The sequence below is a fragment of the Dama dama genome, chromosome 29 (genome assembly GCF_033118175.1).
Source record: "Dama dama isolate Ldn47 chromosome 29, ASM3311817v1, whole genome shotgun sequence".
Classification (NCBI taxonomy): domain Eukaryota; kingdom Metazoa; phylum Chordata; class Mammalia; order Artiodactyla; family Cervidae; genus Dama; species Dama dama.
In genome coordinates, this window is record NC_083709.1 from 68,917,725 (window position 1) to 68,945,489 (window position 27,765).

The 27,765-nt window shown below is 39.1% G+C and overlaps 2 protein-coding genes and 1 pseudogene across 3 annotated transcripts in view; all 3 read left to right on the forward strand.

Annotated features, from left to right (window-relative positions):
* TDRD7 (tudor domain containing 7) overlaps positions 1-27,765 on the forward strand; it is a 93,138-nt gene that overhangs the window by 16,495 nt on the left and 48,878 nt on the right. The window contains exons 2-6 of one of the 2 annotated variants that reach the window (XM_061132634.1): positions 2,131-2,343; positions 5,099-5,240; positions 6,190-6,403; positions 22,698-22,771; positions 25,070-25,287. In XM_061132634.1, coding sequence (XP_060988617.1) covers positions 2,137-2,343; positions 5,099-5,240; positions 6,190-6,403; positions 22,698-22,771; positions 25,070-25,287 — 855 coding nt within the window. In that variant the 5' untranslated portion in view covers positions 2,131-2,136. The remainder of the gene's footprint in view (positions 1-2,130; positions 2,344-5,098; positions 5,241-6,189; positions 6,404-22,697; positions 22,772-25,069; positions 25,288-27,765) is intronic. The other variant, XM_061132635.1, reaches the window with a different exon arrangement.
* Positions 6,418-11,802, forward strand: LOC133048838 (ATP synthase subunit g, mitochondrial-like; annotated as a pseudogene).
* LOC133048837 (histone H3-like centromeric protein A) lies at positions 11,922-13,683 on the forward strand. The gene has a single exon (XM_061132636.1). The coding sequence runs from the start codon at positions 11,937-11,939 to the stop codon at positions 12,462-12,464; it is 528 nt and encodes a 175-aa protein (XP_060988619.1). The 5' UTR covers positions 11,922-11,936; the 3' UTR covers positions 12,465-13,683.

Genomic DNA, 27,765 nt, shown 5'->3' on the forward strand with positions numbered 1-27,765 from the left:
GGTTCTCGGCTACTCCGCAAGGGCACAGACTCAGCTGGGCGTGCGTTTTGTGCCCTTCCCAGGTCCAAGCAGCTCAGATGGCCAGGTGCTTGGCGAGCATACTGTCCCAGGTGGGCCATGTGTCTTGATCACCACCCTGGTCCCGGCCGCTTGGTTTCCTGGGCAAGCCCCAAGAGCATTGTCTCAGGTGTGCCGTGTGTCTCCTCTGGGGAGCTGATCTCGGGCTGCGACCCTCCTGGCAGATGTCAACCGTCTAGGATCCCAGGAAGATGTGGTTAGCAGCTGGGAGCCTGCTCACAGTTTGGTGGAGGATGCCGGTCCCTGGGGCTGAGACTGCCCCTTGCCTTCCGGCTCTGGTTGTCACACACCTGCCTCTCTGCCTCGGGCGGGGGGCGGTAGGGGGGCCCTGTACCCAGCTGGCTAGCTCTCCTTTGCTGTTGGCTCAATTTAGGTTAGAGCCTTTTGTGGGAAAGTTCTCTCTCTTTTTTTTCTCTCTCTCTGGCTGTCCCACAGTTTGGGTTGCTATCTCACGTTAGCTCCCTCAGATTGTCCTCAGGGCATTCAGGCCCTGTCCTTACCCTAAGCATGCAGCCCGTGCTGCCCTATCCAGCACAGACGTGAGCATCTGGGCTACTTCTCCACTGGGAGTTGTGGTTAGGCACGTATTCTGTGGGTTGTTTTTTTTTTTTTCCCCTCCCAGTTATGTTTCCCTCTGAGATTCCAAAACTCCCCACAGACCCACTGGTTTCCTGCTGTTTGGAAATTTCTCCTCCTTCACGACTCCCTCCCCATGATGGGTTTCGGTCCCTAACTCTTTTGTCTCTCTTTTTATCTTTTATATTTTGTCCTACCTCCTTTCAGAGAGAATAGGTTGCCTTTCTGGATGCCTGGTGTCCTCCACCAGCGTTCAGAAGTTGTTTTGTGGAAGTTGCTCAGCATTCAAGTGATCTTTTGATGAATCTGTGGTGGAGAAAGTGGTCTCCCCATCCTATTCCTCTGCCATCTTGGGACTGCCCCCTCTCAAGGCCTTTTATGGATACTCCCTTCTCTACCCATCTCTTAAATGACAGCCTTCCACAGGAGTCCATCCTTAACCTTATTTTTCTGACTCCTTGAATACCAAATACCACATATATGCTGAAGACCAACAAATCTATAAGCAGCTCAGACTTCCAACCTGAGTTCCTAGTGAATATAACTACATGGCTGCCCCAAAGGCATCCCAACTGCCATATGTCCAAAATGATTTCACTCCCTCCCTCTCCTGCAAACTTGTCTCTTCCCATTACTATCCACCATGCTTCTAAGCTAGAAATTTGGAGGCTTCCCTTGTAATTCAAACAGTTAATCAATTCCTGTTGATCCCACTTCCTGATTAGCTCTGATACTGATTTTTTGTATCAGTATTCCAAGGCCCTATTTTCTGATCTTCCATATCTTCAATTCATACAACTCATTTATCTTTGTCTTTCTAGTTTATTTGCCCTGATACTAATGAGTGATCTTAAAATGCAGAGTTGATCATTTTATTCTGCTATTTAAAATCCCTCCAAGGGTCTCACATTAATTTTGGCAAAAATGCAAACATACTAACATAATATAGTAAGTAGTCTCTTCTGGGTCTGCCTCTTCTCACTTCTCGCATTTCCATCTTTCAATCCTTAGCTTAAAGTCTTTATTCATTCATGTCCCACCACTCAACTGCCTAGAGTTCCCAGAACCAACCATGTACTTCTCTCTCACCTCTGTGCCTTTTGAATTTTCTCTTCCCTCTTCTTGTGGTGGATACCTTTCCCCATCCCTGACCCCAACTTCCACACATCCTTTTCTTCCTTGCCTGACTGATTGTACCTTGTCCTTTAGAACTCCATCAGACCTCCTCTCATCTGGGAAACATTCCCTGATATGTTCCTTTTCCCAGGCTAGTCTTTATGCCTTTCTGACTTCCCTTGTTTTCTCATAGTATTCCATGCTTTTCTCTACCATAAGAGTTATTTCCCTGTATTGTAACAGCACATAAAGTATTCAGTAGCAGTTTATGAAATACACAAACAAGTGAAAACTCTGAAAATATATTTGAATTCACAGCCTAATGCATCGTTATAGTAACCTTTTACCATGTTCTCATAGGTGAAGATGCTGGAAGCAGATCTGGTTTCAAAAATGCTTCGGGCTGTTCTGCAATCTCATAAGAATGGAATAGCATTACCCCGGCTCCAAGGAGAGTACAGATCCCTAACTGGAGACTGGATTCCTTTCAAGCAATTGGGCTATCCTACACTAGAAGCCTATCTGAGAAGTGTGCCAGCAGTTGTCAGGACAGAGACTAGTAGGTCTGGAGAGGTAAGAAGGTAACTGTGTTTCAGAAGAGGCAAGCCAGTTCTTAATTGCCTGTCCAGTACTTCTAGTCTCATAATTAGGATAGAAATCAAAGTGAAAAGCACTAGCCAAGGTTAGTGAAGAAGTGAAGGGAAATGAAGTGAAAGACTCATGTCCAACTCTTCGCGACCCCCGTGGACTATACAGTCCATAGAATTCTCCAGGCCAGAATATTGGAGTGGGTAGCCTATCCCTTCTCCAGCAGATCTTCCCGACTCAGGAATTGAACCGGGGTCTCCTGCATTGCAGGCGAATTCTTTACCAACTGAGCTATCGGGGAAGCCAAGGTTAGTAGTGATAGAGAATTGCATCCAAAGCACAGCCTAGAGTCTCATGTCTTTCGTTTTACCCTCAAATTCTTTGTTATAAAAATTGGATTTTAACCATATTCAGTTAAAAAATTTGAAGTTTACTCAGCCTCAGTGTCCATACAAAATAACTGTATTAGAGACCTTAACTGCCTAAATATCATACCACTCATTATAGGCCTGCCACAGCTGTTTAGCCTAGGTCACTAGTGACCTCCTGATTACCGAATCCAATAAATACTTTAAAATTCTGATCATCTGACCTGACCCCTATCTGTTCCTATTGTCTTGATCCTAGTCAAGCCTCTGCTTGATCATTCAGCACTTCTGGTTATTACAGGGCCTTCCCTCCTGTTCTCCCTGTCTTTAGTCCCTTCCGTCCCTAGCCTGTCATCACCTTTACTTTAGTAATAGTGATTATCCTACAATCTTAAATTTTCTAGTTCCTCTGGAATCATGTTTTATATATAATGTGGGCAATTGAGTGGTAGCAAGTAAAATTTTTTGTTAAATATCCCCTATGACTCAGTAGTTTTGATTCTTGTTGTCTGCCCAATATACAGAATGAAAGATTGGACAGACTACCACCCAAGACAGAAAGGTGCCCCCCCCCCAAATCAGTATATTTAGGGAATATGTTTCATATGTAAATATGTAGGACAGGTCTGGGGTATTTCTCACAAAAAATTAGAATAGTTGTTCCTCTGGTGAGGGGGTGGGTCAGAGAGGCATTGGTAGAGGAGAAAAGGGGCCCAGGGGTAGGAGCGTGGCCTTCCCAGGTGGCTCAGATGGTAAAGAATCCACCTGCAATGGAGGAGACCTGGATTTGATCCCTGGGTTGGGAAGATCCCCTGGAGGAAGGCATGGAGACCCACTCTAGTATTGTTGCCTGGAGAATCCCATGGACAGAGGAGCTTGAGAGGCTACAGTCCATGGGGTCACAGAGAGCTGGACATGACTAAAGTGACCAAACAGCTCAGCACGCAGCAGAGGTTCGCCTAATCTAATACATTTTATATAAGGAGAAGGCATGAATTAATCAAATATTCTATTAATGGTAAAACTGTCTTCAATGTCCCTGGTTCTCCCAGAAAGATTTGAGCCCTCCTTTCTGTCTGCTTGGCCTCTTATAATACATTCAATATAACACTTGACATAATGTTTTCTGTTCAGTCTCTTTGCCTCTCTTTCCTTCATAAGTTCCTTATGGATAAGGGATTGGTTTTTTGTTTTGTTTTGTTTTGTTGCCCCTGACTTTTGGTGCTTAATAAATATGTGTTGAATGTATAAATGATCAAATGTCTGAATGAATTAATAATTTAGTAGTGCTTCATATAGTTACTGTGCTATAAATTACTCAACTCTTTATTCTTTTTGGGACATTTTTAATGTTTCCAGGTTTTGACTATTAAAATAACCCCTAATGCACATATTCGTGTAGGTAATTTTTCTTCTTTTGAATTGTATTCTTATATTTTCAGGAATAGAAATACTGGACCAAAGATTATGAGCATGTTTTGGCTGTGGTGTAAAGCCTCCTTGCTTTCCTGTCTTGATTTCAACTTAAAATTAAAGACATTACCACTAGATGGGGCTCTAGAGATCATCTAACCTCAGCAGTCTACATTCTGTTTTCAAATCCTTTTTCAAATATCCTGTATATCCTATTTTTTTTTTAATATAAAAAGCTGAGCTACTGTATTTAAAGTAGATGCCAGAGGCTCCAGGGCCTTTGCTTGCCCTGACTTGCCCTCACACCTATGAGGCACCTCCATGGAATCCTATGACTCCACTGAACAGTTTGAAAACCCCAGATCTAAGCTATTCCCTGTTTTGTAGCTGATAGCACTGGGGGTTTTGAAGTAAACTGATTTGCCCCAAGTCACTCAGGTAATCCATTTCACTGGCAAGACTAGAATTTAGTGGTCTCTTGGAGGTAGTACAAATAGCAGTTACAAGTATGTACTTTGAATTCAGAGAGATAGCCTCACTGCGTGGCTTGAGGAGTTTGCTTAACTTTCCTGATCCTCTGTTTTCCCATGTATAAAATGGGAATAAAATAAATCTCACAGAGTATATGAGATAATATATACAAATCACGGGTTTCTTTTTGGTTCATTTGTTAAGCCTATATACCTAGCACATTTTAGATGCTTAATGGAAACATGTTTAAGAAATAAGTGAACTTTTCAGTTTAAGGAAAAATGATTATTTAGTGTGCTGGACTATGCTTGGTTTCTCTTGCAGAAAATATAATTTAGCTCTAACATTATGAAAGAGAGAGACATGAATATTTGCATACAGCTTGATTTGGGACATGTAAACTCACAAAGATACACTTTGAAAAGTCAGCCTCTGGTTACCAGTGAATCTGAGAAATGTTTCTCCTCTCCCTTGCCTTTCATAATTAGATAACCTGCTATGCTGTGGCCTGCACAGAAACTGCAAGAATTGCTCAGCTTGTGGCTCGACAGAGGAGTTCTAAAAGGAAAACTGGTCGGCAAGTTAATTGTCAGATGAGAGTAAAGAAAACCATGCCATTTTTTCTAGATGGTAAGATCTTTTTGCATGCTAAAATTGTAAAGCCTGTTTATGAATACATTGCCATATGAAAATATTGCTTGTATTCATGATAAACATATATACTTGTTAACATTCAAATGTCAAGGGAGAAATCCTGAAGCTAGTGCTTCCATTTGAATTTAAGTGAACATGATAAGAATGACTTATTAAGTGAAGTAACTCAGTATAACTTACTATGGCAAAGTGTGGTTTTGCTCTTTATTTGAGGGGAAAGCCTCATATAGAATGTTGGATGAACCAAGAACCTCTGAGTTAATACCTTATTTAGGAAATTGTATCTTTTACTATAAATCCTCTATTTTCAGAAAAATATGAATTATATAGTACATAAAGATATAGGCAACTCAGCCTGTATTTACTGATCATTTATCTCACGGAGCTTATAAAATAATCATTTCTAAAACTAAGTTCTCAAGAAATAGTCTAATGATAGTATAGAAGAGTAGATGCTGAATACCACGACGAGCATTTTAGGCAAAAGAGCGATCCTTGTGAGAACTGCAGTGGAGAGCGTCATGGCAAGGGGGAGACTTGAAACTAAGTTAGGGAGACTCGCAACCAGACCCCTAACGATTGGAAGAATTCAGATTGGTGGGAAGCAGTGGGAGGACTGAGAGACTGCTGCGCGTGCTGCATTTGTGAGAAGGTGAGGTGACTGCTGCCAGGTTAGTTGGTGAGTGGAGGAAAAGTAACAGGCTTGCCCAGCAGATGAAGCCACATTTTGAAGAAGCTCATCTGCTAAATACACACCAATCTGCTCTCCCCCTGCTGACCGACCCTTTGATGGCCACCCCCTCATATTCTTACAAACTGTTCTGAGCATAGAGACCAACAGAAAACATCTGGGCAAGGGAGTGACGTAATGAAACCAGGGTTTTGGGAAGCTAATTCATTCCATTATGTATGCCTGACTTCGTAGGAAAACCAAAAGCAACCCTCAGACAACCAGGATTTTCTTCAGATTTTTCTGTCAGCAAAAAACCTAATTCAACACTATTAAGAAGCAAAGGAAACTCTCTTGGAGTTAAATCTGATGCTGAAATGCTGCCTTACACATTACAAACAACTATTGGAAATGAAGTATTCAAAGATGTTCCAGTGCAGAGTCATGTGACCATGTCTACCAACAACAGGTATTTGGGCTTTGTCTGGCTAAAAGGAGAAGTGTGGTGAACCTAGGATAATAAGTCTTAAACATGTGTGTCCAGGTGAAGAAGGAAATACTTTGTTTTGTGTAATGTACACATATGAGTAGAGAAATGCATCATTACTAGTTTCTCCACTGTTCCTGGCTGCCTAAACATCATTTTCTGAATGTCTCCATTTTGTATTTGCTGTGCATTGTTGGTAGTCTCTGCTTGTAGCGTTCATTTTAGAAGGTCTCACAAATTGTCCTGAGATGCTACTTCAGCATAACTTAGTTTGGCTGAAGATCTCTCTTCCAATTAGTTTTGTAAGTTTTAAATAAAATCTCATTGATTTGTGTGCTCTACTGTGTTCCAATAATCATACCCATAATGCAGTAGATTACACGCCCATGCATCAGAAGACTGAGCTGGAAGTAATTCCGCATCCTTGAAGTTTTTGTTTGGATGCTGCCATTCATTGGCCAGGTGAAATAACTGAAATTAGTTCATCTACTGGGGCTGTGGTATCCTCATTTGCCCAATAAAAATGTTAACTCAGTGATCTCCCAGTTCCTTTCTGGCCCTGAATTTTATGCTTTCATGAGGTAATTCAGGTGAGCAAACTACAACATATGGACCGAGTCTGGCCCATTGACTGTTTTTATAAATAAAGCTTTATTGGAACACAGCTGCATTCCTTTGTGTATATATTCTCTGTGGCTGCTTTTGTGCACCTGCAGAGTTGAGTAGTTGTGCATAGACAGTATGGCCTGCAAAGCCTAAAGTGTATATTCTGTTAGACCCGTCACCCCAGAAGCTTGCCATCCCCTGGTGTAGATGAGCCAGTGTCACATTCTTCCATCCTGTTTGTACCTATGCAGAACAAAATTTTTGTATCATTTTCCTTTAAATCAATGCTCGAAGATTCCATTTTGTATAAAAGATAGTTCCCCTCTCCCTAAGTGATCCCCCCACACTAGAATATTAGAAAGAAATAATATTTTTAAGTAGGCAAAAGGGTACTAGTTTTTTATATTTTAGTATTTTTTTAATAAAGCAACCTTTAAATATTTTTCATAATGGTGTATATTGTGTTTATGATTAGTTATTATAAAATTTTTAATAAAGTCTAGAAAATATATAATTAAAACTTGAATCTTGACCCAAAGCACAGTTGGTGACTTTGGTGACTGAGGTACTGTTGTCTCTGCTGGTTCTGGGCCTAAATTTCAAGATTTTGAATTGAATTTATAAGATGACAGCAAAGCCAGGTATCCTGGATTGTGGGCCCAGAGGAGCACTCTCTACCCGATGGTCTGGTATCTCCGACTTCTCATCCAGTGGCACTGCGTGGCCTAGATAAGAGCCTTCCATTCCTGCAGGTAGCACCAGCGGTGACTGAGTAGAGGACCTTGCCACACCATGCAGCCCTTAGGGCCCAAGGTTATGCTGTCTGACCTGCTGCATGTCATCTTTCCACCCTCCTACCTGGCAGCACTGGGCCTGGGGAAGTGTGTTCTGCTTGCATGGGCAGCACCTACAGAAATCAAACAGGAACTCCAGCAATAAGCAGGAGCTCCATCAGCGACAGGTGAGTGTACCAGACCAGAAGAGTACCACAAGGGCCCTGAAAACTACATTATTACTGAAACCGCAGCCTACAAAAGTGGGCCAGGAGGTATGTGATAAACCTAAACAGAAAAACTGCCTGCTAAAATTAGACATTTAAATAAGATTCAGAGTCTCCTAATATGTGTTCAGATGTGCAGGTTACAATGAAAAAAAATCAATCATTATACAAAGAACCAGGGAAATGACGACTTGAATGAGAAAAAACAATCAACAGACACCAACATTACCTTGAATCAGATGATGGAATTATCTGACAATGATTTTAAAGCAGCTGTTGTAAAAATGCTTTAATTTGCAATTGCAAATCTTTTTGGAAAAAAAAAATAGAAAATTCACCAAGGAAAGAGAACATACAAAAAAGAACCAAATGTTCATGGTGCTTTTCAAGGCTACTATATCCTACTTTTCTGTCTATTTTTAAAAATAATTTTATTTGTTTGTTTATTTCTGGCTGTGCAGGGTCTTCACTGCTCTGCAGGCTTTTTCTCTAGTTGCAGAGAACAGGGGCTAGTCTCTAGTTGTGGTTTGTGGGCTTTTCCTTGTAGAAACTTCTCTTGTTGTGGAGCATGGGCTCTGGGACTTAGAGGCTTCATTAGTTGCAGCTCATGGGCTCGAGAGCGCAGATTCAGTAGTTGTAGCACATGGGCTTAGTTGTTCCATGGCATGTGGGATCTTCCCGGACCAGGGAAGGAAACCTGTGTCTTTTGCTTTGGCAGGCAGATTCTTTTACCACCGAGCCACAAGGGAAGCCCCTACTTTTCTGTATATTCATTCTATTAATTTTTGAGAGTTTGATATTGAAACTCCAACTAAAAATCTTAATTGATTTACTTAAAAATAATCGTAATATATAGTGGACTTATATATAACTTTGTTCTGTATTTTCCAAGTTTCCTGTAAATGTGTTATCATGCTTTTATAATTTAAAAAATAAAAAAGAGGGGAAAAAAGAACCAAATGAAATGACCAAAATAAAAATGCAGCATATGAGCTCAACGGCAGAATGAATATGACAGAGAACAGAATCAAAGAACTTGAAGCTAGAACAGTAGAAATTACCCAATCTGGACAACAGAGTAAATAAACTTAAACAAAAGAAAACAAAATAACTACTTGAGACTGAGAGTGCTGTGGGGGAAAAAAAAAATCTAGCAGAGTCTTAGGGACCTGTAGGGAGAACAAGAAAAGATCTAGTATTTGTATTATCAGATCCTCAAAACAAAGAGTAAGACTGAAGGTATATTTGAAGGCCTAATGGCTGAAACTTCTCAAATTTGGCTAAGGGCATAAATCTGCAGGTTCAGGATGCTTAGGAAATCCCAGATAGGATGAATTCAAAGAATCCCACACCAATAATGAAACTTATGAAAACTAAAGACAAAGAAAAAAATCTTATAAATAGCCAGAGAGAAATGATATATCACCCATAGGGGAATACCAGTTTTAATGACAGTGGTTTTTCATTCACAGTCATGGAGAAATCATGAAGGAAAGAAATGGCACATTTTTAGTGGTGAAGGAAAAAACCTGTCAGTCAAAATTCTATATCCTCCAGAAATGAAAAGGAAATAAAGAAGATATTCTCAGATGAAAGAAAACTAGGAGAATTTGTCATTAGCTGACTTACTCCTAAAAAGGGACTAAAGGAAGTTGTCTCAACAGGACAGAAATAATCTAAAATGGTTTGGAACTTCAGAAAGTACAGGCATAAGCCCTAACATAACAGTAATTACTTTATAAAAACACGTAAAAATATGTTCAGCTTCATTAGCTACTGCTGCTGCTGCTAAGTCACTTCAGTCGTGTCCAACTCTGTGTGATCCCATAGACGGTAGCCCACCAGGCTCCCCTGTCCCTGGAATTCTCCAGGCAAGAACACTGGAGTGGGTTGCCATTTCCTTCTCCAATGTGTGAAAGTGAAGTCGCTCAGTCGTGTCCGACTCTTAGCGACCCCATGGACCGCAGCCTACCAGGCTCCTCCATCCATGGGATTTTCCAGGCAAGAGTACTGGAGTGGGCTGCCATTGCCTTCTCTGGTAAATTAAAGCTACATTGAGATTCAACTGGCCAGTCGGGGTCATGAGCTTTCCATCCTAAAACCATGACCCAGTTTGTCCATAACCTCACAGAGAAGGTCCCAGCACTGCTGTGGCTTACTCAGAGCCTCGATTGGCCACATTTTGGCACTATGCCAAGGTTGATCTGGTTCCTCCAACTCTGCTGAGATCCTTATAGCTATTCAGAGCTGGGGGAAAAATATCAATAGTGCTCAAACAAGTAGCTTCAAACAGCTCCCAGTTAAGGAAACTCTACTGAATGGTGTGGTGACCACTGAGATGTGAATGTGGTTTTATGTTGGTGAGATTGTAGGCAACAGTGACATCATTGGCTATGATGTTTGAAGACCAATCTTTAATATATGATTATATTTGCTTTATTATTTGAGTGTTCTTGGATTATGTGTGAGCAGGCTGTTAATTGAAGATGAGATAATAAGATAGTAATAAGATAATGTGTCAGAAAAAAAAACCTAAATTGAGACACACCTATCAGAATGGCTGAAATAAAAAATAGTGATACAGTAATAATAGGGGACCTTAATACCCACTGACATCAATGGACAGGTCATCCAGACAAAATCAGTAAGGTAACAGAGGTCTTAACACAGCCAGACCAAATGAACCTAATAGATATCTTGTTGTTTAGTTACCAAGTCGTGTCCACCTTTTTGCAATCCTGTGAACTGTAACATGCCAGGCTTCTCTCTCCTCCGCTGCCTCCCAGAGTTTGCTCAGATTCATGTCTATTGAGTTGGTGATGCTGTCTAACCGTCTCATCCTCTGCTGCCCTTTTCTCCTTTTGCCTTCAGTTTTTTCCAGCATCAGAGTCTTTTCCAGTGAGTCAGCTGTTCACATCAGGTAGCCAAAGTATTAGATCTCCAACTTCAGCAACAGGCCTGCCAGTGAATATTCAGGGTTGGTTTTCTTTAGGATGGGCTGGTTTGATCTCCTTGCTCTCCAAGGGACTCTCGAGAGTTTTCTCCAGCACCACAATCTGAAACCATCGATTCTTCAGTGCTTAGCCTTCTTTATGGTCCAAGCTCACATACATAACAACTGGAAAAACCATAGCTTTGACTATATGGACCTTTGTTGGCAAAGTGATGTCTCTTCTTTTTAATATGCCATCTAGATTTGTCATAGTTTTCCTTCCAAAGGACAAGCATCTTTTCATTTAATAGATATCTATAGGACATTAAATCCAAAAGCAGCAGAATACACATTCTTTTCAAGTGCACATAGGACATTCTCCAGGATAGATCATATACTAGGTCACAAAACAAACTTCAACAAATTTAAGAGGAAGAAATTATATCAAGCATTTTTTCTGAGCACAGTGGTATGACACTAGCAACCAACTACAGAAAGAAAAATGGGAAAAGAACAAACATATGGTGAGTAAACAGCATGCTACTAAAAAAAAAATGGTCAAAAATGAAATCAGAGGAAATCAGAAAATATCTTGAGACAAATGAAAATGGAACTATAACTTTCCAAAGTTGGGATGCATCAAAAACTGTTTTGAGAGGGAAGTTTATAGTGATATAGACTTGATGTCTATATCGATGTATCACCAACTCAATAGACATGAGTTTGAGTAAACTCTGGGAGTTGGTGATGGACAGGGAAGCCTGGTGTGCTGCAGTCCATGGGTCCACAAAGAGTTGGACATGACTGAGTGACTGAACTGAACTGAGACTTCTCACAAGAAACAATGAAAGAAAACCTCAAAAACCTAACCTATTGCCTAAAAGAATTAGAAAAAGAAGAGCAAACAAAGTCCAAAGTCAGCAGAAAAATGAAATACTAAAGATCAGAGAAGAAATAGAATAGAGATCATAAAAACAATGGAAAAGACTCAGCCGGGGCACGCGGCCGGGTCCTCCCGGCCCTCCCAGCCTCTGCCCCCGGACCCAGAAGATCTAGAAAGAGCCGCGGGGCCGCAGCTCTGCGCGCCCGCCATGGGCCCGCGCCGGAGCCGCAAGCCCGAAACACCAAGGAGGCGCCCCGCGAGCCCGGCTCCCGCCGCCCGCCGGCCGGCCCCGTCCTTAGGCACGTCCTCCCGTTCACCTGCTCGCCGGAGATATAGAATCCTGAAGGAGATCCGAACTCTTCAGAAGACCACACACCTGCTGTTAAGAAAGACCCCCTTCTGCCGCCTGGCAAGAGAAATATGTGTTCAATTCACTCGTGGTGTGGACTTCAATTGGCAAGCCCAGGCCCTGTTGGCCCTACAAGAGGCGGCAGAAGCGTTTCTAGTTCATCTCTTCGAGGATGCCTATCTCCTCTCCTTACACGCCGGCCGCGTCACGCTCTTCCCAAAGGATGTGCAGCTGGCCCGGAGGATCCGAGGCATTCAGGAAGGGCTTGGCTGAGCTCTGGCCACCCACCCGAGTCTCTGGTTGATACCAGAGCCCCTGCCTGTAGCCAGGACCAGATCCACGGACTACAAGGTGTTGCCTGGACTTGCCCTCTTGGAGCAGAGCGTGCGAGTTGCTTTCCTAGTTAGTTTTTTTTAAGAAGAAGACTGCATGGCTTTCCTCTGTAACAGAGGTAATATTTGAGAGAATCAACACATTCCAGAAATCCTGAGAATAATTTTCAGATGAAGAGACTCTAAGGTTGACTTCACTTTGCAAATTATTCATGTGACTGATGATTTGGAAGACATCAGATTTTCTAGGTTATGGGCAAAAAGGATATTTACTGATTATTTTAAATCTTCTTGTACCATTTAAATTTTTTACCATATATATATTTACTTTTATTTAAAACATGATGGAAAAAATAAGAGAAGACCAGTCAGTTGCATGGAAGAGCCTGGCACATCCAGCGTACAAATCTCTGTCTTTCAGATTGACTTCATCATTAACAGCAGAAGCAAGTTCGTATGTGGACTATACCTGTCAACAGATTATACAGCTTTTCAAAAACTCAGTTGGGATGAAAATAGAAAATTGTTAAGGTTTGATGTTCTGGCTCCTTCTGGTAAATTCCTGCCAAAATCATTCAGAAATTCCAACTTGTAGAATTTATTTTATTCTTTACTTGCAAATCATAGAAGCTGTATCATAATTTATACTTCAGAATTTTTCATTCCAGGATTTTAAAGAGCCTTTTCGATGTTTTTACAGGTATTTTTATAACTTCCTTGTGGAGAGATAATAGAAATAATTCTTAATGGAAAAAATTTGAAGAAGCAAAGTTACTGTTATACATAGATTATACTATGTTCTTTGTGTGTTAGCCTTAAATCCTTCATTTGGACACTTTGCCAACAGCCACAATTTAAACAAGAGAATTGAGGGGTGTATCTTTGCCTCCAGTGGAGTAGAGTATGAGCCCATAAAATCCTTGCCCTTCTCTTGTAACTGAAAGCAGTTTAAGAGACTTCCAGAGAAATAGGAAGTGCCATCCAAAGGCATTTAGATATTGTGTGTGATGAAAATGATTAGTGAAGGTGGATATTAATAATGATGCGTCAGCCAGTTGAATTCAAACTAAAGGGAAGGGCCAAGTTCTGTTGTTTGATAAATTTTAACCCTTTATAAAAACCTTTTCCTGTTCGACCTCAACTCATTTTTATGTAAACATTAGAATAAAGCTTATCTATGAATACATTTAAAAAAAAAAAAAAAAAAAAACAATGGAAAAGATCAATGAGACCAAGAGCTGGTTCTTAAAAAAGATTTAAAAATTGATAAACTTTTAGCCAGGCTCACCAAGAAGAAAAGAGGACCCAAGTAAGAATTGAAGAGGAGAAATAACAACTGATACTTCAGAGATACAAAACAATCCTAGAGAATATTATGCACAGTTATGTGCCCATGAATTGGACAATCTAGAAGAGATGGACTTCCCTCATAGCTCAGTAGTAAAGAATCTGCCTGCAATGCAAGAGACCTGGGTTCGATTCCTGGGTTGGGAAGATCCCCTGGAAATGGCAACCTACTACGGTATTCTTGCCTGGAGAATCCCATGGACAGAGGAGCCTAGCAGGCTACAGTCCACGGGGTCGCAAAAATCGGATGCCACTTAGCAACTAAACCAGAAGAGATGGACAAATTTCTAGAAACATACAAATAGCCAAGACTGAAACAAAAAAACAGAAAAGACAGTTTGAACAGGCTGGTTACTAGAAGTGAAATTGAATTTGTAATAGAAAAGCTAGAAGCAAAGTCCAGGACTAGATGGCTTCACAGGGGAGTCCTACCAAACATGTGAATAAGAACTAATATCTGTTCTTCTCAAGCTATTCCAAAAAATTGAATAGGAGGGATCACTCCCACATTCATTCCATGGGTTACCATTGTCTCAATACCCAGAGATGCCAGAGAGAAAATCACAGGCCAATATCTTTGATGAATATAGATGCAAAAATCTACAACAAAATATTAGCAAATCAAATCTGACTGTCTAAAAAGGGTCATATACCATGATCAAGTTGGATTTATTCCAGAGTCGTAGGGATGGTTCAACATTTGCAGATCAATCAATGTGATACACCACATTAACAAAGGGAGGCTCAGAATCACATGATCATCCCAACAGACACAGAAAGAACATCTGACAGAATTCCATATCTACTCAGGATTAAAAGCTGGCATCAAAGTGGGTATAGAGGGAACTTCGCTCAGCATAATAGAGACCACTTATCACAAACCCACAGCCAAAATCAAACTCAGTGGTAAAACCCTTCCACTAAATTCAAGAACAAGACAAGGATGCCTGCTCTTTTTACTTCTGTTTAACATAATATTGGAAATCCTAGCCACTGCAGAAAAGAAAAAGAAGTAAAAGGTATCCAGATTGGAAGAGAAGAAATAAAACTGTCACTTTGTGCAGATAACATGATACTTTATAGAGAAAACCCAAAAGTCTCCACCCCAAAACTATTAGAAATAATAAATGAATTCAGCAAGGTTGCAGGGTACAAAATTAATAGACAGAAATCTGTTGTATTTCTATATGCTAATAATGGAATATCAGAGAATAAGAAAGCAATAGCATTTATAATGACATCAAAAAATAAAATAACTAGGAATAAACCTAGCTAAGGAGATGAAATACCTATACTCTGAAAACCATAAAACATTGATGATGTAAGTTGAAGATGATACAAAGATGGACAAAGTGCTCCTAGATTTGAAGAATTAATATTGTTAAACTAGCCATACTGCCCAAAGCAATCTACAGATTTAATGCAATCCTTATAAAAATACCCAGAACATTTTTCACAGAACTAGAACAAATAATCCTAAAATTCATATTGAACCATAAAAGACTTTGAATTGCTGAAGCAATCTTGAGAAAAAAAGGAGCAAAGCTGGAGTATATCCCTCCTAGACTTCAGACAATACTACAAAGCTACAGCAATGAAAGCAGCATGCTACTGGCACAAAAACAGACACAGATCGATGTAACAGAATAGAGAGCCCAGAAATAAACCCACACACCTATGATCAATTAACCTGTGACAAAGGAGTCAACTACATACAATGGAGAGAAGATTGTCTCCTTAACAAGTTGTTGCTGGGAAAACTGGACAACTACATGTAAAATAAGATATTAGAGCATTCTCTCACACTGTATACAAAAGTAAACTCAAAATGGTTTAAAGACCTAAATTATTATTATTAAAGACCTGAAGCTATAAAAGTCCTAGAAAAACATTGTGTAGCACAGGGAATTATCTTATTAGCCATTATCTGTAATAACTTACAATGGAGTATTATCTGCAAAAATACTGAATCACCATCTGTATACCTGAAAGTAATACAGTATTACAAATCTAATATACTTCAATTTAAAAATCTAACACTATATCTGGCAAGCATACAGAGAAAATGGATCACTCATAGCATTGTTTTTGGGAATATAAAATTGTACAGCCATGTTAGAAGATAGTTGAGGATAAGTTAGAAGTTAGATAGAGAATAAGTTAGAAGATAGTTTCCTTAAAAAAAAAGAAAGGTAAACAGAAATTTCACTCCTAGACATTTATCCCAGACATATGAAAACTTCAGTTTACACAAAAACCTGTACACAGGTGTCCATAGTAACTTTATTCATAATAGACCCAAACTAGAAACAACCCAGATGTCCTTGAGAAGTTGAAAGATTCAACAAACTGAATACATCCGCACTACAGAATATACCTCTCAACAGTATAAAGGGATGAACTATGGACATATGCAACATCAGTGGATCCCAAGGGAATTGTGCAGAGTTGAAGGCAATCTCAAAAAGTTAGATGCTGTATGACTCTATATAACATCCTTGAAATGACAAAATTTTAGAGATACAGAACAGAGAAGTGATTGCCAAGATCAAGAGCTAGAGAAAGGGGAAGGATGTGGCGATGCAAGAGGGAGCCTTGTAGTGATGGGGCGGTTCTGCATGTTGGTTCTAGTGCTGGCTGCATGCACCTGTGTGTGCGGTAGAATCGTACACACATGCATGTAGTGAAAGTTGAGTATGCTCTGGACTATACCAGTGTCGGCTGCTTGGTTTTGATATCGTACTATGCAAGGTATTACTATTGGAGGAAACTGGGTGAAGGGTGCATGAGACGTCTATGTACATTTTCTTGAAAATTCCCATGAATTTATTATAAATATTTCAAAACAAAAGATTAAAATTGATAGCAAAAGCTTTCTATATGGTTTTAGTTTTGAGAATTAATATAGGATATGCTTTTGTTTTTTGCCTTTCACCATAAGAATTTTGAATTCCGTATAGTGTAGAATGTCTTCTGGGCTTCCCAGGTGGCTCAGTGGGTAAAGAATCTGCCTGCAGTGCAGCAGACACTGGTTTGATCCCTGGGTCGGGAGGATCTCCTGGAGGAGGGCATGGCAACCCACTCCAGTATTCTTGCCTGGAGAGTCCCAGGTACACAGGAGCCTGGTGGGCTATAGTCCATAGTGTCGCAAAAGGGCAAACGTGACTGACGCAACCCAGCACGCATGCACAGAATGTCTCCTACCTTCTTGTGCAGTGAGTTCTAGAACTGTGCACCTGTCTTCAGTTGTCTTTCTTTGTATGGATGTGTTCAGACTATTTTAATTAAAGCTGTTAAAGTTGTTGTAAAACATCGTCATCAAACCTTTTTTTAAAGAGTATAGTACAAATTGAAAGTTACGTAAGAGGAATCTAAACACCATCTGGTGGCAGAGGGTATGGGCTGCCTTTCAAATTATAAAATCAAAGAAGTTGCTCTTACCAAAATAGAATAATAGCAAAAGATTTTATTTCTAAACTTATGAAATATTAAGGAGTAATCTTAAGTAGTATAAGCTATTATGAGTTTAAACTTTTTAAAGTCACCATATCTTTTGAGAAGCTAATGAAAGCTATCTGATCTTCCCAGAAAAATTAATTGGTGCACATGTGCATGCATGTTTGTCTACGAATGCAGGAAATATATGGACCCCAGAGCCCATTCTCAAAAATTCTGCTTAAAGAACTCATGGCTGCCAGTTAACAAACTGGAAGATTCTAGAAAAGTAATGTAACTGATATTCTCTAGTATTGTAGGTATCAATCTAAGTTTACTATGGTCTACAGTGAAATAGAAAGAGGAGTCAAAAGTGAAGATATATGATTGATTTGTGGTTTTTCTGGAAAATGTTTATTATTAAAAAGATATAATTCACAACCATTGTATTTTGTTAAAATGATGATTATTAAAATGGGGTGTTTAAATATATGTATGCATGAAACATAGGTGAATATGGTGCTGAAGACCAGTGTTTCATTAGGCCTAGAATGAGACAAGAAATCTCTGTATGTATATCATAGTAAGATCATGGACTTTGGATATAAATAAAGGACTGTTTGGCATTAGCCAATGGGAACCATGATTGAAAAGGTATCTTACAAGTATTAAGCTAAAGTAAATGAATGTATATTTTTGAGATCTTGTAGGTTTTAAAAGTCGTATACTAAATAATTATAGGAAACATTTTCTAAAATACATTTATTGTTTTGTTGTGATTACAGAAGTATTAATGTGTATTGTATGGAAAATTTGCAAAGTATAAACAAGTGAAAGAGAAAAAAATCACCTCTAATCTAAACATAAATGTAAACATTTAAAAATATCTTTCTATATTATTTATATAAGTTTTAAAAATACAAATTGGGCCATGATGTATATTACTGTTTTTTAACCTGTTTTAAAAGACAACATATTAGCATTTTCCATATTGTTAAATACACATCTACAGTATCATTTTTAGTGTCAGGCTCATCCATAGTCTAGTCATTTATTGTTAAATATAAGTGATTTTCACTATTGCAAGCAATTCTACAATGAACATATATGTAGAATAATCCTTGCCTGTATTCACAACTAGTTATTTAGAGTAAATTAGTAGAAATAGACTCTCTGGGTAAGAGGGTATACACACTAATGCTTTATTAATTTGTACTCTAAACAATGATACCAGATAGAGTTTTCTAGAAGCACATGGGAATGATAGTTTACTTGTGCACTCGCCAACACTGGGCATCAGTTTTTTATTTGGTGTTCTAAAAGGTAAAAAGAAAATGTACCTATGCTTTAATTTCTATTTCTTTGATTCTGATTCTTAAGGAAGTTATGTTTTTCATATGTTTATTAGCCCATTTAGGATCTTTTATAACTTACATATTTTGTCATTTGTTGGTTTTTCTTTCTAATTTGTAAAAGTGATTTATAAATTACGATGTTGACCTTTTTGTCCTGTAATATGTTGGCAGCGCTTCCTCAGTTTATTTCTTTAATTTTACTTATTTATTTATTAAGGCTGTGCTGGGTCTTCATTGCTGTGCAGGCTTTTTTCTGGTTTGAAGAGTGGAGCTACTCGGGTTGCAGTGCACAGGCTTCTCGTTGAGGAGCACAGGCTCCGGGGCACTCAGGCTTCAGTGTCTGTGGCCTGTGAGTTCAGTAATCATGGCATGTGGGCTCAGGAGTTGCAGCTCCTGGGCTCTAGGACGCAGGCTCAGTAGTTGGGGCACACGAACTTATTTGCTCCACAGCGTGTGGGATCTTCCGGGATCAGGGCTTGAACCTGTGTCTTCTGCATTGGCAGGCAAACTCTGTACTCCTGAGAGCCATCAGGAAGGCCTCTCCCTTGTTTATTTAATTATGATATTTTGGGTATACAAAAACTTTATTACATCTATTAATCTCTTCCTTTATGGCTTTTGCCTTTAAGTGTTAAGCTTAGAAAAGCATTTCTACCCCCAATTTATGTAGTATGTCTTCTGTTTACTTTTAGAATTTTGATGGTTTTTTTTTTTTTTTGCATTTAAACCTTTAATTCACCTAGAATTTATTTTGCTGTATAGTGTGAGAGATGACTCAGTGGGTAAAGAATCCACCTGCAATGCAGAAGACGCCAGTTCGATCCCTGGGTGGAGAAGATCCCCTGGAGAAGGAAATGGCAACCTACTCCAGTATTCTTGCCTGAAAAATCCCATGGACAGAGGAGCCTAGGGGGCTGCCGTCCATGGGGTTACAAAGAACCAGACACAACTGAGTGACTGAGCATGCACGTTGAAATTGTGTGAGAGTAGGAATCTTTCCTGTTATGATGTCCTAATATCAATTATGACATAATACTTTCTTTTCCTGATGGTTTGAAATGCTGTGTCTGCCAATACTAAATTGTTATAAGTATATGATTCCATTTCTGGGCTTTCCGTTCAGAGTCATTGACTATACCTATCTCTTCTTTCACAGGGCCAAACTACTCAGGTTATTATAAATTTATAATAAGTGTTCATACCCTTTCCTTTCTACTTGCTTCTTTCTGTACCTCCTAATTTGGTTTGTTGCTTTTGTCATGTGCTTTTATTACACCTACTGCCCCTATTACAGCACTTGGTAGACTTTGTTTTTATATATATATATTCAGTCAGTGCATTAATTAACTATTATGTAACAGATGACCACAAATTTAGCAGTTTACAGCACATGCTTGTTATTATCCCATAGCTTCTATGGATTAGGAATCTAAGAACCACTCAGCTGAGTTTCCTGTTTCAGAGCTTCTCATGCAGCTGCAATCACACTGTCAGCTGTGGCTGGGGTCAGCTGAGACAAATCCCCTCCCAGGCCCACTTACATGGTTCTTGTTACAATCTATTGCTTTTGAGTTGTGCCTTAGTTTCATCTGGCTGGCCAAAGACCAACTTCAATTTTGTGCCATGTAGGCCTCCCTAAGGTGGCCATTTGCCTCATCAGAGCCGGCAAAGAGAGATTATGCTAGCAAAGTGGAAGTTAGAATCTTCTGTAATCTAATTATGTATAATCCCCTCAACCTTGAAGTATCCCATTGATTAGAAGCAAGTTCCTCAAAGGGAGGGGGTTACACACGGCTGTGGCACCAGAGGCAGGGGCACTGGGGGGCCGTGTACTAGCTGCTTGCCACGATCAGTTTTCTCAGTGGTATGTGTAGTCCATGAGACTAACGCTGTCTTTCTCTTGTGTATCGTTGATCATTACGCTCTGACACAGTTGCCTGGCACGTAATAGTAGGTCCTTAAATACTAGTGGGATAATAGTGTGTCTCTAATAAATGGCATATGTTTAAATATGGCTTTTTTTAGGAGGGGACAGCCTAAATATTTGTCTTTTAAGAAACAAAGTAATAAGTCTTTTATACTGACTGTTACAAAACTGGTTGGACCTGTGTTATCTCCTTATGTTTGTTTTTCATGTGCCCCTGTGGGTTTCCTTGACTATTTTTCTTTTGCTGTGTTGACTGTTTTCTTTTCTGTGCCTTAGACCCCAAGGCTTGAACCAGAGCAGCCCCTACCATATCCTTGCTGTGCTTTCGGTCATTCTTCACTCGTGACCCCCTGCTTCCTGCTCAGGTCCTCACAGCTGACTCAGAGCAGGCAGAGGTTCCAGTTTACACTTCTTAGGGTTCTGAAGCAAGGGAAAGGATTGCTGTCTCCCTGCCAGTTCTGCATAAGTAGAAATTGGATATGTTTTTGGCATCTTCTGTATTATCCAGATGCATTAGTACACGAATGTGATGCTCTTATAATTGCAGAGCATCGTATACTAAATAAACGTTTGCTTGTAGCCTACAGTCTAATCATTTCTTTTAGAATTTAGCAGATGTGCTTCATTTCTTTTTTTTCCCTCCCGGTTATGTTGCCCTCTGAGATTCCAAAACTCCCCACAGACCCACCTTGTGGAAACCTCTCCTCTTTCATGACTCCCTCCCCGGGGCGGGTCTCCATCCCTAAATCTTTTGTCTCTGCTTTTGTCTTTTATATTTTGTCCTACCTACTTTCAAAGAGATTGGGCTGCCTTTTTGGGTGCCTGGTGTCCTCTGCCAGTGTTCAGAAGTTTTTTAATGGAAGTTGCTCGACATTCAAATGATCTTTTGATGAATTTGTGGGGGAGAAAGCAGTCTCCCCATCCTGTTCCTCCACCATCTTGGGACCTCCTCCGATGTGCTTCATTTCAGAGAATTGATCTAATTTTTAGAGTATTCCATAATGTTGAAAAATTGTGAAATAGGTATACTGTGTCACAATCACCTCTAGTCCCATACCCACTGCTGGGAAGTCTTTGATTCATTCAATCATCCTATTCCTTCTTAGAGCATTCCGTCCTCCTTGCATGTACCAAGCACTGCCTTAGGCACTAGAAAAACAAATAATTAGTGCTCTAGGCACTGGAAACACAAGTAATAGACATCTGGAGTCTAGTGAGACAGGCAGACATGAACACAGATTATTTCTGTTTGTGGGTGGGGATGGTATTTCCTTGTCCTTATGTTTAGAAAATTTTTCTATGTATTTCCAGTACAATTTACACAAAAATTATTTTAGTGAGGGTATGAGGTGGGAAATCTACCTTTCTTTCCTAAGTCGTTAATTGACCATCCCCTCTCTGGTTTGAAATGCCACTTTTATCTTGTGCTGAGATATTAATATAATGTAAATTGAGTATTTATAAGCTCTCTACTATTTTACTTATCTATCCAACTATTTATAACCTCTCTACTATCTTACTTATTTTGTCCAACTATGTTGTACCTGTATAACACATTTCAGTATCTGGTAATGCAAGTTTTCCATTTTTTAGTTACATTCAAAAATATTCTTTATGTTCAACTGTTTGTTCTTTGCATAGTTTTCTTTATTTTGGATTGCTAGTTTCTTAATGCGCTTGTGTGCTCTGTCGTGTCTGACGCTTTGCAACCCCACGAACTGTAGCCCACCGGGCTCCTCTGTCTATGCGATTTTCCAGGCAAGAATACAGCAGAAGGTTGCTGTTTCCTTCTCCAGGTTATCTTCCGGACCCAGGGATTGAACCCGTGTCTCCTGCATTGCAGGTGGATTTTTTACCCACTGAGCCATTGGGGAAATGTGACTTCCGAGTTCTTTTAAATTACTAGTTTAAATTCAGCCTCTAACATACTTTCCTTCAGTGAATATGAAAGCTGTTACAAGGTATCATTTTAATTTTCCCCTTTTGAAATACTTTAGTGACTTATTTTGCTGCTCAATGCCACAGAGACTTTAAATGAAAAGTATAGTGTTTGAAACTTGGTACTGACTTTGCCATTTGAATTCTAATTTACCTTTGTTTTATACCTTAGGTTTAGCCCAAAGGCATCCCTTCCTCCACCTTTTCAGATGCATCTTTCAAGAACCTGTACTAAGGAAATGAGTGGTATGTTTTCTAAACATTATTTATGTGATACATTATGACTTCCTGAGCCTCAGAACCCTAAGAAGAATATCTAGTGGTGGCTTTTGACATTTGTTCTCACCTTCTCCCACTTGTAATATCTCTCTCCTCCTCTCTTTTCTGATTTCTTTGAGTTATGAATTGTAGTGATCTAAAGACAAAGTAATACCTCCAACGGTATCATTATTGTTCTGACTTGAGACTTTCCTCACACCAGACCTGTTCTGTCACTTTCGCTTGTTACCTACAGAGATCCTGTGTCCCTTGTCACTTTCACTCATTAGAGAGTAAGATTTAAAGCACATAAATAGGGAACTTCGACTCAAAAAATAGTTTCAGATACTCATAAAATACTTTCACATACTTAACACTATGTGAAAACTGGTCTCCTAAACTGTGTGCAATGACCGTAAGCACCTAAATATGAATATAAATATATACAATCCAAAAGGACAATAGAAGACATAATAAAGTTGAAGAATCTGAAGATCAAAAGTGCACACACTTGTCTTCTCCAACCAAAGTGTAAATCCCTTGCTCTTAGACTCACCGGAGGAATACATGGTTTTCAGAATTTGTACTTATACTGCATGAAATTTATGTGGTTTTAAATGATTTGCTGCTTTACATGTGATTCTTACTGAGTTGAAATTATGGAAATTTTTTTCCATAGGAATATATCTCCAGTATTTCTCATGAAAATTGATGGAACAGTTTGATTTTTGTCTTTATCAATTATAGTTACCTATGCATTTTCTGAAAAATGACCACTTAGTAAAGCCACATACCTTTAGAGGTTGTAAATCCTTTAAATTAGAATAAGCTTTTTCTGCAGAACCAAGAGGACTTGTTTCAGGAGGATTACGATTCACCCAGGGGCTGGGTTAATAACCTCTTACACATAACGTCTTCTAATTGCTGGCAGCCTTGATTACTTCCTTGATTTGTTGAACAAAAGGCACAGAAGCTTAAATAACTCCAGTAGCCCCATAGAGCAGGTGCATTTTTAGGCTCCAACTACATGCCAACTGCTGACTCTCTCTTTAAGGGAGGGACTGGCCAATTCCAAGAAACTCATCTTTTCCTTCTTCCTAGTTCTTTTATATACCATTATTTAGGAAGAACTTTATAAATTAACTGTGCCTTTAATAGGAAACAGATGTGGAAATCTTGGACCCTTCTACTGGCTGAGCCAAGCTAAGTCTCAGCAAAAGGAAGTTCTCATGCCCTCTGGTGGGTAAGGCAGAGTCAGCATCCAGCCATCCCCAAGGGATAGCTCTCCTTTCGGTTTCCTAGCATCTTCAGAGGCCAGCAACCACAAACCAGCCTAAGTGTCTCTACAAGCCAGTTTTTAAAATAAGATAAAGTAAAAATTGTTGAATCCCAGCAGAAATACTGTGTGATTAAAATATGAACATATTTTGTTTACAGATGGTAATTTTTCATATACTCTGGTCTGTATCCCAGTAAAATTTTAAAAAGGTTTGGAATGAATTTCGTAGTTCTTCCAGAAATGTCAGCTATTGTGGACACTTAAATTAAGATATTAACTCAGGTATTCTAAGTTTTAAATAAAAAATAAATGTAAGAGAGCTAGCCAAAGCTCTGTAGTATTCACTTATGAAAAATGAATGACTTGTTTTGGGGAAATAAAAGCAAATCATTAATAGTTATCTGTGGGTACCAGATCTTTTATTTATGTTCATAAACTGAGGCTAGGTTGTTTATTACATGTGCATCAATTTTTGAACTTTTGCTTAGTGCTGAATTATTTTTTCTTATTAATAAAGGGCAAATTGATCATGTCTTAAAACCTGGACAGTTGTTTATTTTTTATGAAGTGTTTCTTTGATCTTACTATTAAGGCATTATTCTTACACTTTGTAAAATACAGCTTTAAATTTAGCATTACATATATACTATTATTGTCTAAAATTTAACCTTTCTTGGTTGGAATTAGAAAATAATTGGTTAAATAATTTCATTATTCTTTATGAAGCAAACATCATCCTGATGTTTAAATTAAACTGTGACATATCTTTGCAAAATAAAGAGGCTAGGTTCCCTCTTTGAGTGGCCGTTGACCTTCCTGATTATTTCAGGATTAAAACTTAGAATGAAATTGTTATGGTCTTGCTCTCCTAATCCTGTTCCCTTTGAAATCCCGTAACCCCCACAAGCCTGAAGTGCCACAAAGCCTAAAGACACAAATACTGGATAATAGGGATAATCTGAAATGTTAAGCATTCTGGTTAATTCTATCATTTTTTTAATTTAAAGATAATTTAAATCAGGCTGTTGAAAAACCAAATGTCACGCCTCCTGCCTCTTACACTTATAAAATGGATGAGGTTCAAAACCGCATAAAGGAAATGCTAAACAAGCATAGCAATGGCATTTGGATATCTAAGCTTCCACATTTTTACAAAGAATTATATAAAGAAGAACTAAATCAAGGAATTTTACAACAGTTTGAACACTGGCCTCATATTTGCACGGTACGTTTCTTCTTATTCTTCCCTCTTGATGCTTCCTCCCTGCCTCACTTTCAGATTTTGAGTTATTAGTCGTATCATCTTTTATTTAGGGAGCACGAAGCACTTTACATAATATTGCTTCATTAATCTTTTATCACTAAGTTTAACACATATAAGTTCTTATTTATAGGAGAAATACGTCTTGGTTGAGAGCTGTGTGTGTTGTAATTGCTGTGTGTTTAATATATGATCATATATATATATACACATACACACCATTTAGTATTGAACTGTTACCAGTAGATACTGATGGCTCTGTCAATTTAATAATTTAAACTTGTAATAGAACATTTTTTGTTGGCCTCAAATTTTATATGCTTGTTCCTGAGCATTTTTAAAGACATTCAGCTGAACAGATTTTAGTTATTTGTCTAATTATTTATAGAATACCTTAAAAAAATTAATATAGAATTCAGATTTTAAATTTTTAAAAACTCCTTTGAAGGAAAAAATTGAAAGGTGAGCTAACATCAATTTTCATGCCTGTTCCTACTTGAGAGTCTATTATGGTAAAATGATGGATCAGAGTAGTTTATCAGAAACCTTAGTTCAGCCAGAGATAGAGAAAACTAGCTTCCTAAAGGTAAATAACTAATCTTTAGATATTTCTCTTTTTTAATATAATTATTTATTTTCGGCCGCACTGGGCCTTGGTTGCTGCTCGCAGGCGTTTCTCTAGTCGTGGCGACTGGGGTCTACTCTCTAGTTGCAGCGCACAGGCTTCTCATCCCTGTGGCTTCCCTTGTCGGGAACACGGGCTCTAGGCGCCTGGGCTCAGTAGCTATGGCACACGGGCTTACCCCACAGCTTGTGGAATCTTCCCAGGGCAGGGATCAAACCCATGTCCCCTGTATTGGTAGGCAAATTCCCAAACACTGGACCACCAAAGAAGTCCCTTAATGTTTCTTAATGCTGTTTACATAGACTGTATTCAACGAAATAACTTCTAAATAGTAGCATTAGCTTTACTTGGTGCTTCTAAGCTTATAGAATTAGATATGCATGACAATTATTATTTGACACAGGGCTTTCATTTCTTTACCTTAATGTATATTTTGGTCCCCAACGCTGGGCGCAGTATGGGCCACTCCCTCTTATAGGCACCTGGCCTAAAGACGGCATGTATTTTTATAACCGCTGCTTCCTCCAGGGCACTAACACCTGCCCCAGTCCCGTGGGCTTTCCAGACAAGGGTTATGTATCCATCCATCCATCCATCCATCTATCTTGTTCGTTCTCTACACCTGCAGGTACCAGGCAGTGCCTTAGGTACTGAGGCCACCTTAGGGCAATGTAATATGCTGATGAATACACAGTGTGAAGTGAGAAAATAACAAATACCAAACTCTGGAAGTATGGCTATTTACTTCCCTATAAAGTCAAGAATGATCATAAGACTGTTTTCCCTGATTTATGTTGAATATGGGGTTTGTTCTTGTCGTAGGAATTTCTAAGGTCGCTATTTGATTTATTCCATTTTTATTCTTTTCTGGGAAGGATATTCTTACTGGATGCAGGCTGAGCAGCATTGAGGAACCTCTCAGGTTTTCATAATCTTGAGGAGATTTTTGAGGTTTCACCAGACCGCTCAATCTGAAGGTTCAGGGCCTGGAGCTTCTTTTTGAAATGCATATGGTTCTTTTATTTTTTAAATCCATAAGTATTCATGAACTTATGTTTTCAATGAACTTTAAGTCCTCTTATTGTGAAGATACACATATAACTCACTATTAAGTTTCCAAAAAGAAGGATCGTCGGAGTAAAAGAATTTTAAATTAACACAGATTCTTCCTAATGTAGTATATTTCTGGTTGACGGTTCCCAGGTGGCTCAGACAGCAGAGAGTCTGCCTGCAGTGCAGGGGACTTGGGAAGATCCTCTGGAGAAAGGGATGGCAACCCACTCCAGTGTTCTTGTCTGGGAAATCCCATGGACAGAGGCACCTGGTGGGCTACAGTCCATGGGGGTTGCAAGGAGTCGTACGCTATTGAGCGACTAACTCTTTCTTAACTTTTCTGATTAGTTTGTTTTAAACTGCATGATAATAACTAGTATTTGTGTAGCTAAATATATGGCTTTGGGAGAGAAATTCTCATCCTTACTACTTTACATGTCTCCAGACCCTCACAATTTCTTTTGCCAGGATTGCAGGTGACAGAAGAGCTGTCTCTTTGATGTTGAAACTTACCTAAAATGGGTGGTTTCCTGCTAAATTTTCAGGTGCTAAAATAATTTTTAATTTTTTGGTTGCTCAAATGCATCTTTGTTGCATGATTATTTCTGTCTAGGCAATGAGGGTAGAATGTGAAGCAGAAATAAAATGTTATCTTTCTTATCTTCATGCCGTTTCTCTCAATTTTAATAGGACTGTTTCGATGTAATCACTATCAGTTGTCAGGTGTGAGAAATTGATTAATGAAGCATTGTGTCTAGGATGAC